The sequence below is a fragment of the Meles meles genome, chromosome 8 (assembly GCF_922984935.1).
Source record: "Meles meles chromosome 8, mMelMel3.1 paternal haplotype, whole genome shotgun sequence".
Classification (NCBI taxonomy): domain Eukaryota; kingdom Metazoa; phylum Chordata; class Mammalia; order Carnivora; family Mustelidae; genus Meles; species Meles meles.
Genome location: NC_060073.1, coordinates 100,265,029 through 100,277,499, shown reverse-complemented (window position 1 = coordinate 100,277,499; position 12,471 = coordinate 100,265,029). Strand labels below are relative to the sequence as shown.

General features: G+C 38.8%; 1 protein-coding gene across 1 annotated transcript; it reads right to left on the bottom strand.

The window, feature by feature from the left end:
* Positions 1-244: 244 nt before the first annotated feature.
* Positions 245-10,418, bottom strand: LOC123948832 (olfactory receptor 8B3-like). The gene is given in 6 exon segments (XM_046015961.1): positions 245-315; positions 888-1,143; positions 3,254-3,320; positions 9,480-10,008; positions 10,011-10,250; positions 10,253-10,418. Coding segments are annotated over 6 exon segments (1,329 nt in total).
* Positions 10,419-12,471: the final 2,053 nt, after the last annotated feature.

The following is a 12,471-nucleotide window of genomic DNA, read 5'->3' as shown; positions in this document are numbered from 1 at the left end:
AATGAATCAACCATTAAATTAAAGAAGAAATTAAAATTAATCCTGTACTATAACTTGCTTGATTGAACTGAAAGAGGAAAGGAAAAAGAAGAAAGAAAGAAAGAAAGAAAGAAAGAGAAAAGTTAATACCTATTTCCCTCAAGCTATTCCACAAATAAAAATGGAAGAAAAACTTCTAAATTTATTCTACGAGATCAGCATTACCCTGATACCAAAACCACAAAGACCCCACTAAAATAAAGAACTACAGGCCTATATTCTTGATGAACACAGATGACAAAATCTCAGTTAAATACCAGCGAATTGAATCCAACACTACATTAAAAGAATCATTCACCATAATAAAGTGTGATTTACTCCTGGGATGCAAGGTGGCTCCATATTCACAAATCAATCAATGGGATATACCACACTAATAAATTAAAGGATGAAAACCATATGATCCTCTCAATATAGGCAGAAAAAGCATTTCACAGAGTACAACATCCATTCATGATAAAATCCTCAACCAATCAGTGGTAGAGGAAACATTCCTCAACATAGTAAAAGCCATATAAGAAAACCCACAGGTAATATCATCCTCAATGGAGGAAAAAGAGAGTTTTTCCTTACAGTTGTAGGGGCGTGCCAGGCCAGCTAGAGGAGATGGCCAATCTTTGGGGCATGCATAAATTTACTGAGGTGAGTTGCTATCCCATTGGCCACCTGTGTGTGGGCCAGGATCAACCACCTCTATAAAGGCTGGTCTGTGAGGCTGCAAAGGGGCGGCAGTAGCAGGAGGAGTTAGGGTAGCTGGTAGTAGGAGCCATTGGGAGCCGTTAGGGTAGTGGTAGTGTGGGGGTTGTGGAGAGTGACAGCGCCCTTTTCATCGTCAGGAGCGGCATTGCTGGGAGCCTCGCCGCCCGGAGGAGCTGCGCTGTCACTAGGCACCCCGGGTAGCGGCCTCGTCAGGAGCGGCCATGACCCGGGAGCGGCCTCATCTGCAGCGGTCTTGTCTGGGGGAGCGGCCCCCACGAGAGAGACCTCCTCGTGAGCGGCCTCATCACCAGTGGCCACACCCTGGGGAGTGGCCTCATCTGCAGCAGCCTCCCCGCCCCAAGCAGAGGCGCCACCAGGAGCGGCCTCGCCTCCCAAGTAGCGGTGCTGTCACTAGATGGTTGGGGAGCGGCCTCGTCAGGAAAACAGTCTCTTCAACAAATGGTGTTGGGAAAACTGAACAGTGACATGCAGTAGAATGAAACTGGACCACTTGCTTACTCCATACACAAAAATATATTCAAATTGGATAAAAGATCTAAATGTGTCATAAGAAACCAAAAAAATCCTAGAAGAGAACACAGACAGTAACCTCTTCAACATTGGTTATAACAAGCTCTTAGTAGATATGTCTCTGAGGCAAGATAACAAAAGCAAAAAATAAACTATTGGGACTTCATCAAAATAAAACACTTCTGCACAGTGAAGGAAACAATCAAAAAAACTAAAAGGCAACCTTCAGAATGGGAGAAGACATTTGAAAATGACATGTCTGATAAAAGGCTAGAATTAGGAATATATAAACTTATAAAACTTAACACCCAAAAAACAAATAATGCAGTTAAAAAAATTGACAGAAGTCGCGAAGAGACATTTCTCAAAAAAAAAAAAAAAAAAAAAAGCAATGGCCAAAACACACATGAAAAGATGCTGAACATCACTCATCATCATGGAAATACAAATCAAAACTACGAGATATCACCTCAGAGAAGTCACAATGGCTAAAATTAACAACACAGGAAACGACCTGTTGGCGAGGATGAGAAAGGGGAACTCTTACACTGTTTGTGGGAATGCACACTGGTGCAGCCACTCTGGAAAACAGTATGGAAGTGCCCCAGAAAGTTAAAATAGAACAGAAATAGAACTAGCATCCAGAAATTGCACAAGGTATTTACCCAATGCCTACAAAAAGACTGGATGAGAGGAATACACACACCCCAATGTTTACAGCAACATTATTAAGAATAGACAAATTATGGAAAAAGCCCAAGTGTCCATTGACTGATAATGGATAAAGATGTATTTATACAATGGAATAAAAACAGAACTTAAAAAAGAATGAAACTTAAAGACTTAAAAAGAACTTAGACTTAAAAAAGAATGAAACCTTGCTATTTGTAATCGCATTGATGGAACTAGAATCTATTACGTGAAGTAAAATAAGTCTGTCAGAGAAAAACAAATACCATATGATTTCACTCATGTGTGAAATATAAGAGATGAAATAAATGAAGATAAGGGGGAGAAAAGAGAGGCAAAGCAGGAGAGATTCTGACTATAGGACAAACCGATGGGGAAGTGAGTGGGGGATGGATTAAATGGTGATGGGGATTAAGGAGGGCACATGCTGTGATAAATATTGGGTGTTGTATGTCAGTGATAAATTATTTTTTTAAGATTTTATTTATTTATTTGACAGACAGATCACAAGTAGGCAGAGAGGCAGGCAGATAGAGAGATGGGAGGACGCATTCTCCACACTGAGCAGAGAGCCCGATACGGGGCTCGATCCCAGGACTCTTAGACCATGACCTGAACAGAAGGTAGAGGCCTTGGCCCACTGAGCCACCCAAGCGCCCCGTAAGTGATAAATTATTAAATCCTATACCTGAAAGTAATATTACACTGTATTTTAACTAACTGGAACTTAAATGCAAATGTGGAGAGAAAAAAAAGACTTTAACAAGAATCTAAAAGGGTTAAGTAAATGAAATTATCTAATATGTATTGAGAACTATCTCCTCTTTTTATTAACCTAAATATATAACTTATAACCTACTACAGACTTGTACAATGGAGTTCACTATAAACGTGCTCCTCTCACAGACACTGGTGGAAATTCTGCATTGAGTAGTAAAAGATCTCTCAGCCCCAACCTGGTTCATATTACTCCATACATTACTTCTGCTTTCTTCTGTGTGAGACATTCAGTACCTGGAAGACTGTTCCCTTTACCTGAGCCTTTATTCTGAGTCTTGGCTTTTTTATTTCATTAATATTTCATTTAAATCCAGGCAGATCCAAGTAAATAAATCCTTAGTTTATTGTGAAAGTTAGCATACACTACATATATAGAAGTCTACAAAGTATACACTTCAACCATTATTATAACTGAAGAGCTTACAATGAGCACGCAGTCCTAAGAATAGATTATTCTGTGTTCCAGGGCCCTCTGCATGCTCCTAGTCCTCCCATTCTCAACCACGATACTGACACAATCATGCCGGAGCTTTTGTGCAGTTTCGTCACTTAAGTGGGCCCTCATGGCATTCCATGTCCAGCTAGAAGAAGGATGAAGAGAACGTGTAAATGATTATTATAGTCTATCCTTATGTGTTTTCATATATTGCGAAGGCCATATAAAATAAGAATAGAGTCACACATTCTAAATTAGACAATAGAGCTTCCAAATGTAAAGTGGGAAAGACACTTTCCTCACCATTTTGATTAGTTTAGCATGTTGCTTTTATTTGTATTCTGACTTTTTAGTCACTGAAACCATTTTCATGATTAACAGTTATTTAAAAGTATAGTATATTAATATTTGAATGGGTTAGTTTAACTTCATGTCAGAGATTTTCAACAGCCCCTTCCTTTGATACCACAGCCATCGTACTCAGTGAAGAAGATGAGAGTCTCTCCCTCAGAAAGTAAAACTTCACACTGAGTATGATTTTCATGTTTAAATGTACATGTTTTGGACAATAAGCCCTGCAGATAAACCAACTATTTCACCTGCTGGTCAGCTAATAAGACAGTGGAATGTTCCAGTGCATGAGACAAAAGCCAGGTATGCCAGACTCAGGGGAAAATACCATATGTGTCTCCCAGCATGGACATCAGTTCAACAAAATCAATTTTAAGAAGAAATTTTGACCACATAAGACTGATTTTATTTTATTTTATTAAGATTTTAATTATTTATTTGATAGAGAGAAATCACAAGAGAGGCAGGCAGAGAGAGAGGAAGGGAAGCAGGCTCTCTGCTGAGCAGAGAGCCCGATGTGGGACTCAATCCCAGGACCCTGAGGTCATGACCTGAGCTGAAGGCAGCGGCTTAACCCACTGAGCCACCCAGGCGCCCAAGACTGATTTTAGAATCTATCTACTCTCTTGCATTAAGAAGATCTGCATTGATATCTTTCCCTTCCTATGCCTTATTTATATTTGTGACATATACCCCATGTCACACTTTGCTAGGTACTCAGAGGTACAAAACACTGTGTGTGTGTGTGTCTGCAAGTGAATGTGCATGTGTGTGTTCAGTATATATGTGCATGCATGTGTCTATGAGTGTTTCCAAGCAATTGTTAAAAGCGATAACTACTTCCTTTTCCTAAGATTCGCAAGTACTTCCTGCTCAGCCCCCTTCCTCTCAGGAGCTGGAACCAGGAACCATCTACCTGAAAGTGGGTTCCATATCATACAATCAATGTCTCATAAAATATAACTAGAACATTGTGTGTAGGGGTGTGTGTGTGTGTGTGTGTGTGTGTGTGTGTGTGTGTGTGTGTTTAAGGAGGCAGTGTCAGGAGGAGTAGAGAATGAGGTTCAATAAATTTAGGGATTCAGCAATTAAAAGGACATGGAACTCAAAACTCCCAGTACTTCTGCTTTTCATGACACCTGAACCACAGTGAACCTGATCATGGCTACTCCAAGCCTGGTCTGAGCAACACCAGCAGCTCATGTATAGAAACTTTACATGAAACAAATTCAGAATGTAATCAACTTTGCTTCCAGTTCTAAAGTAGGAGGATCATTTTTTGTTATAGCTTAGAAAGCCAAGCTTTCACACTGATTCAGAGACTGCTCTGTCCTAGAACATAGGTACAAATAAATCCCATGACTTCCCTGCTTGACTCCTAGCTGTGACAATTTCAATAGACTCATAGTCCCTCTCATACCTTCTTTTATGGCCATTCACATAACTCAAAAGGCAAAAACCATAAGGGATATTCTATGTTGCGTGTGTGACCCACCTTACTTGGTTCTCTGGCTTTTTTTAAAAAAGTCCCTATACGTGCATAGTGTTTAAACTACTAATCAGAAAGCTGTCACCTAAGTTGCTTTTAGAAAATCTTTGCAAATCTTAACTTTAATAAACTGTGTTTATCACTTTTATAACAATTTTAATGAATTTCCTACCAAATAATTTGAAAAGTGGAATTGAGTTCAAAAGATAGTTTATCCTTTCTGAAATAAAAAAAATTTGCCATTTCTGAAAGTATTTCTGAAATTGAAGCAGATTGCATTTGAATTTTGAGGCTTCTTAAATGAAAGTTAGTGACCAGTGTTAACATATACTTTTAGGTACCTCAAATAGTGATAAAATATGAACAAAATGGATGCATCTTTGTACTGTCTGTAACAGTTCCTGAATATCAATATAGAACATTTACATATTGACACACGTGTTTCAATAGGCAAAACAATTTCATCAAAAGAGACAGTAAAAGGAAACAAACAAAAACTACAACCAAAACCAACTATTTTATATACAAAAGGAACTTATTAAATGAAAAGAAAGCAGGTCGATACAGAGATTAGGGGATGTGGTGTCAGAGGTCATTTTTTTAAAATGAGTTCAGTTAGCCAACATATTCAGCCAACAACTCAACTGAGTTCAGGTAGCAAACATCATTAGTTTTTGATGTAGTGTTCAATGATTCGCTAGTTGCATATAATACACAGTGCTCATCAGATCACAAGCCTTCCTTAATGTCTATCATTTAAAACCATAAGTCAGTGACTGTATGGTGACAGACAACAACTACACTTCATGGTAAGGATTTGATAATGTATATAAATGTCAGATCACTATGTTTATGCATGAAGTTAACAGAATATTGTATGTCAACCCTACTTCAATTAAAAAAATTATTTTTAAAAAATGAATAAGTAAACCATAGTCAGGGTTTTAGGGATACCAAACATCTAAAGCAAAAACAAGCCAACACACCAGTTATGCTAAATTGAACAATACCTAAATCTTGAGTGGAAATTAGAAAACAGGTAAAATAATAAATATTTTAAAGTTATCTTAGAAATATTTAAATTACCACCTGATTAAGGACTAAGGATTTATGAAGTAGTCAAGTCATCTGTTTGTGTTTCCTCAGAATAAAAACAATCCAACATCCTATACCAGAAAAGAACTTGTCACAATTGGGTTTCATTTGCGAATTAAATAACTTGACTGGTGTTCTATAAAGTTCAGTTAAACAGCATCCATTTTTCCAAAGAAGACATACAGATGACTAACAGACACAGGAAAAGATGCTCAACATCACTCATCATTAGGGAAATACAAATCAAAACTACAATGCGCTATCACCTCACACCTGTCAGAATGGACAAAATCAACAACACAGGAATCACTGGATTTTGGTGAGGATGAGGATAGAGAAAAACCCTCCGACACTGTTGGTGAGAATGTAAACTGTGGAAACAGTTAGCCAACATATTCAACCAACAACTGAACTGTGGAAAACAGTATGGAGGGTCCCCAAAAGGATAAAAGTAGAACTAACCCATTATCCAGCAATTGCACTACTAGATATTTACCTAGGACACAAAAATACTGATTCAAGGTATACATGCACACCCCTGTTTACAGAAGCATTATCAACAACAGCCAAATTATGGAAAGAGCCAAGATATCCACTGAATGATGAAATGATAAAAGAAGATGTAGTATATGTATATCTCTATACATATACACATGTATACATACAATGGAGTGTTAGCTATAAAAAGAATGAAATCATCCCATTAGCAAAGATGTGCACAGAGCTAGAGAGTACTATGCTAAGTGACAAAAGTCAGTCAGAGAAAGACAAATAGCATATGATTTCACACATATATGGAATTTAAAAAACAAAACAAATGAATGTGGGAGGCAAAAAGAGAGGCAAACCATAAAACAGATTCTTTTTTTTCTTCAATTCTAAAATGTATGTATTTTATTTTATTTTATCAGTGTTCCAAGATTCATAGTTTAAGCACTACACCCAGTGCTCCATGTAATATAAAACAGATTCTTGACAAAAGACAACAAACATGATGCTGGAGGGGAGGTGGGCAGGCGGATAGGTTAACCGAGAGATGGAGATTAAGGAGGGAACTGGCTGTGATGAGCACTGGGTGTTGGATGTGTGCGATAAATCATGAAATTCTACACCTGAAACTAATATGACACTGCATGTTAATTACCAGGAATCTACATAAAAATGTAAAACTATAAATAAATAAATTAGAGCAAACAGACTACAAACAGTAGTAGATGTGATATCAGAAGGGTAAGAATTTATTTCTAATTTTTTTAATAAACATATAATGTATTTTTATCCCCAGGGGTACAGGTCTGTGAATCGCCAGGTTTACACACTTCACAGCACTCACCATAGAACATACCTTCCCCAATGTCCATAACCCCCCTCCCCCTCTCCCAACCCCACTTCACTCCAGCAACCCCCAGTTTGTTTTGTGAGATTAAGAGTCACTTATGGTTTGTCTCCCTCCCAATCCCATCTTGTTTCATTTATTCTTCTCCTATCCCCCTAACCACTCATGTTGCATCTCCACATCCTCATATCAGGGAGATCATATGATAGTTGTCTTTCTCCGATTGACATATTTCACTAAGCATGATACCCTCTAGTTCCATCCACATTGTCTCAAATGGCAAGATTCCATTTCTTTTGATGGCTGCATAGTATTCCATTGTGTATATATATCAGATCTTCTTTATCCAGTCATCTGTTGATGGACACCTACGTTCCTTCCATCGTTTGGCTATTGTAGACATTGCTGCTATAAACATTCGGGTGCACGTGCCCCTTCAGATCACTACGTTTGTATCTTTAGGGTAAATACCCAGTAGTGCAATTGCTGGGTCATAGGGTAGTTCTATTTTCAACGTTTTGAGGAACCTCCATGCTGTTTTCCAGAGTGGTTGCACCAGTTTGCATTCCCACCAACAATGGAGGAGGGTTCCCCTTTCTCCACATCCTCGCAAGCATCTCTCATTTCCTGATTTGTTAATTTTAGCCATTCTTACTGGTGTGAGATGATATCTCATTGTGGTTTTGATTTGTATTTCCCTGATGCCGAGTGATGTGGAGCACTTTTTCATGTGTCTGTTGGCCATCTGGATGTCTTCTTTGCAGAAATGTCTGTTCATGTCCTCTGCCCATTTCTTGATTGGATTGTTTGTTCTTTGGGTGTTGAGTTTGCTAATTTCCTTATAGATTTTGGATACTAGCCCTTAATCTGATATGTTGTTTGGAAATATCTTCTCCCATTCTGTCAATTGTCTTTTGGTTTTGTTAACTGTTTCCTTTGCTGTGCAAAAGCATTTGATCTTGATGAAATCCCAGTAGTTCATTTTTGCCCTTGCTTCCCTTGCCTTTGCCGATGTTCCTAGGAAGATGTTATTGCGGCTGAGATCGAAGAGTTTGCTGCCTGCGTTCTCCTCAAGGATTTTGATGGATTCATTTCTCACATTGAGGTCAGAAGGGTAAGAATTTAAACTAAACTCTTCATAAAACTGTGTGACTTTAGGTAAATCTAACTACTCTGAGTTTCACTTACCCAGCCATACAATAAAAATACTTTTTAATAAACAGTTATATGTTGGTTTGACTGTACAAAGGTAAAAGAGAAATCTCTGCCAAAATGATGACCATTCATCATGTTGTAGTGGAAAAAATAATTTCAAAATGAAAATGGGAAAAACGAAACAACACGTTTATTATGTAATGCTACTACTAAATTAGGAGAAGGAAATGAATAGTGTGTGAGGGGGTATCGAAGGGGGAGATGAACCATGGGAGACTATGGACTCTAAGAAACAAATTGAGGGTTTTAGAGGGGAGGGGGGTTGGGGAATGGAGGAGCCTTGTTGTGGGCATTAAAGAGGGCATGTATTGCAAGGAGCACTGGGTGTTATATGCAAAAAATGACTCTTGGAATGCTATATCAAACACTGATGATGTACTGTTTGGTGGCTATCATAACACAATAAAAAATTAAACAGAACAAAAAGGTGAAGATATTCTGCTATTAGTGAGGAAAACAAAAAGACCTATTATATAAACAATTAAAACAAATTGTGAAGGTGCCTGGTTGGCTCAGTGGGTTAAAGCCTTTGCCTTCAGCTCAGGTCATGATCCCAGAGTCCTGGGATTTGAGCCCCACATCGGGCTCTCTGCTCAGCAAGGAACCTGCTTCCCCTCCTCTCTCTTCTTGCCTTACTGCCTACTTGTGATCTCTGCATGTCAAATAAACAAATTAAATCTTTAAAAAAATAATATAAATTGTGAGACTCAAATATCCTTTAACATATAAGGAAAAAATACTAAGAAGACTGCCACTAAAAGTATTTTATTTAAGCACACAGAATCCCCCCCCATGTGTAACAAACTACAAAGACAGACACTGTTGACCAAAACTGTCTCTTACTGAAAGTTTTTCTCACAGCACATTTAATGTCTTTGTTTCTCAAGCTGTAAATGAAAGGGTTCATCAACGGAACCACATTGGTATAAAAGACAGAGGAGATCTTCCCCTCATCCATAGACCAAGGAGATGATGGTTTAAGATACATAAATGCAGCAGATCCAAAGAAGAGATAAACAGTGATTATTTGGGAGCGGCACGTGCTGAAGGCTTTGGACCTGCCCTCAGTGGAGTTGATGCGCAGGATGCTGGACAGGATGAAACCATAAGAGACAAAGATGGTGACACTGGGCACAATCACATTGATGCCCACCACAATGAAAACCTCCAGCTCATTCACATAGGTGCTGGTGCAGGACAGATGGAGCAGAGGGTGAATGTCACACAAATAATGGTTGACGGTGTTTGCCTCACAGAAGGTCAGTCTCAGAAGGCATCCTGTGTGAGCCATGGCACCCGAAAATGCCATCAAATATGAACCAAGCATAAGGATGGAACATACTTTAGGGACATGGCAATACTATATAAGAGTGGGTTACAGACGGCCACATAGCGATCATAGGCCATTGATGTCAGCACATAACATTCAGAAATAGCAAAAAAACAGAAAAAGTAAAACTGGGTCATGCATCCCCTGTAGGAGATAATATTCTTCTTTGATGTGAAGTTAATCAGCATTTTGGGTGTAAACACAGAAGAATGACAGATGTCTGTGAAGGACAAATTGAAGAGGAAAAAGTACATGGGGTGTGCAGGTGTGAAGTGAGCCCTATTAGAATTATCAAGCCCAAATTTACCAACATAGTGACCATGTACATGACTAGAAACAGACAGAAGAGGGGGAGCTGGAGATCTGGAAGTTCTGTGAGCATCGCCAGATTGAATTCAGTCACAAAGGAAGCTTTTCCATAAGCCATTCTTCTCTAAGGGGATCTGTGAGCACAGAAAAATAGGGTTACATAAAGAAACAACTCAGCTCTCCATGCAAGATCTTGTACTAAGGAGAGTGTATACACTGGAAGTGCCTGAGACTCACCCAACCTAGACACATAGAATCTGTCTTTACCACTACCATGACCCTGAGGCACACTAATTCTCCCTTTATTAAAGCCCTTAAAAGGTAAACTTATCAAAGCACATCACAAATTTAGCCTAGAGAGGCAAGTTCATTGAAATTGGTCTCTGGAAACATGACTCCTGCAAAAATCAAGGAGAACGGAGAAGCTGGAACCAGAACAGCATCATCCTTCTCACCATTTCTTCATTCACTTGATGCTCTCCTTACCAGGAAAATTAGAGGTAGAATCTTAGCAACCCCGTGCTGGCCTCCAATGCAGATTACGCTTGATGGAGTGAGAATTAAGAATACTCTTTGTTACCTAAATGAGGGACCAGGGTCTAGGGGTTGAGTTACTGCCCCATGTCACAGAGTAAAAGCCATAAATCCAAAAGAGTGAGAATTCCATCCAGAGAGAGGGAGCTTACAGATGGAGATACTGCATCCCCTGTGCCCCTCTCCTGTGCACCTAATCTCTGAACATTCTCTTATCTCCCCAAACACATTCTCTTGCCAGCTTCACTTGATATACTGCACAAAATGGGAAAGAAAGTGGCATAACTCAGACCTCTGAAATTTCAACTCAAAGGAAGAATGTATTATTATAAATGGAATTCAGTTACTCACTCAGCCTCCTTGGGTCAGAAAGCCTCAGAGCTCTCTTATCCTTGGTCCTTACCCCTCTCCTGGGGTAATTTACCTTTACCCCTGTCCTGGAAAGGCAATTTCAGGCTCAGAGACTTTGATTCTAAGAGGATTCAGCCTGGCTGAAATTCAGATATAACCTTGAAATCCTTCTGATCGTACTTTCTGATTATGACTTTGAGTCCTCTTGAGAAGCAGAGAAAAAGCATTTATTATTACCACATTTACTACTTGATTGGACATAGATTTAAAATGAGTTTAAAGATATAATGCACTTGGTTATAAACAGGGTAGAAGCTTGCTCAGCCTTTCCCTCAGGGAACAGATTTTATGTGTAAACAAATAAAGAGATTGTGTACCCTGGGCCATGACATGTCTTTAATTCCTTAGGGACTCAATAGTTCACTCATCTTCATTTCAGTCTAGGGCTTATACATCCCTAGATTCAAATAAAGCCCCTTCTTCCCCTTGCCTTCATCTCTGAATGGAAATCTACAGTGTTGTTTCATTCCTTCTTTGTTCACATATCCTAAGTGGGCTTTTTTTCTGCAAGGGTTCTGCCTCTAAGAAATAAGGACTCCTTATTTCTTAGTCTCAATTTTTTTAAAGATTGCAATAACTCAGTTGTTCTCTTTCCTGGAATATCTCTAAAATAATTTGCAATTCTGTATGTTCCTTCTCACGTTTATACTTTTAATCACCTACTGGAAATTTCTACCTGACACACTTATTAGGATTTTATACAACACTTCAGTAATGGGGTTATCAATTTCTTTTCATATTAGAAAAGAGTAGGTGCAATGGAGGTAGAGGTTATGTGTATGAGCCCATATTCCTACTTCCATGGTCACTCCCAGTAATACCTTGGACAAGTTAGTTAACTTCTGTTTCTCTGGTTCATTTTTGTATAATAAGGATGACAAAAATTGCATCTCTTTCATTGGGTTATTCTGTTAATTAAATCTTCGTCTTATGTTTTTAAAGTTTTAATTTCAATTCCACTTAGTTAAACTACAGTGTAATATTAGTTTCAGGTTTACAATATAAGGATTCAACACTTCCATACAACACCTGGTGTTCAACACGCCAAGTGCACTCCTTCATCCCTATCACCTAATGCACCCATCCCCCCACCCACCTCCCCTCTAGGAACCATCAGTTTGTTCTCTATAGTTAAGAGTCTGTTTCTTGATTTGTCTCTTTCTCTCTCTTTCTCTCTCTCTCTCTTTAATAATATCATTAGAACACTGCCTGGCATATGATGATAG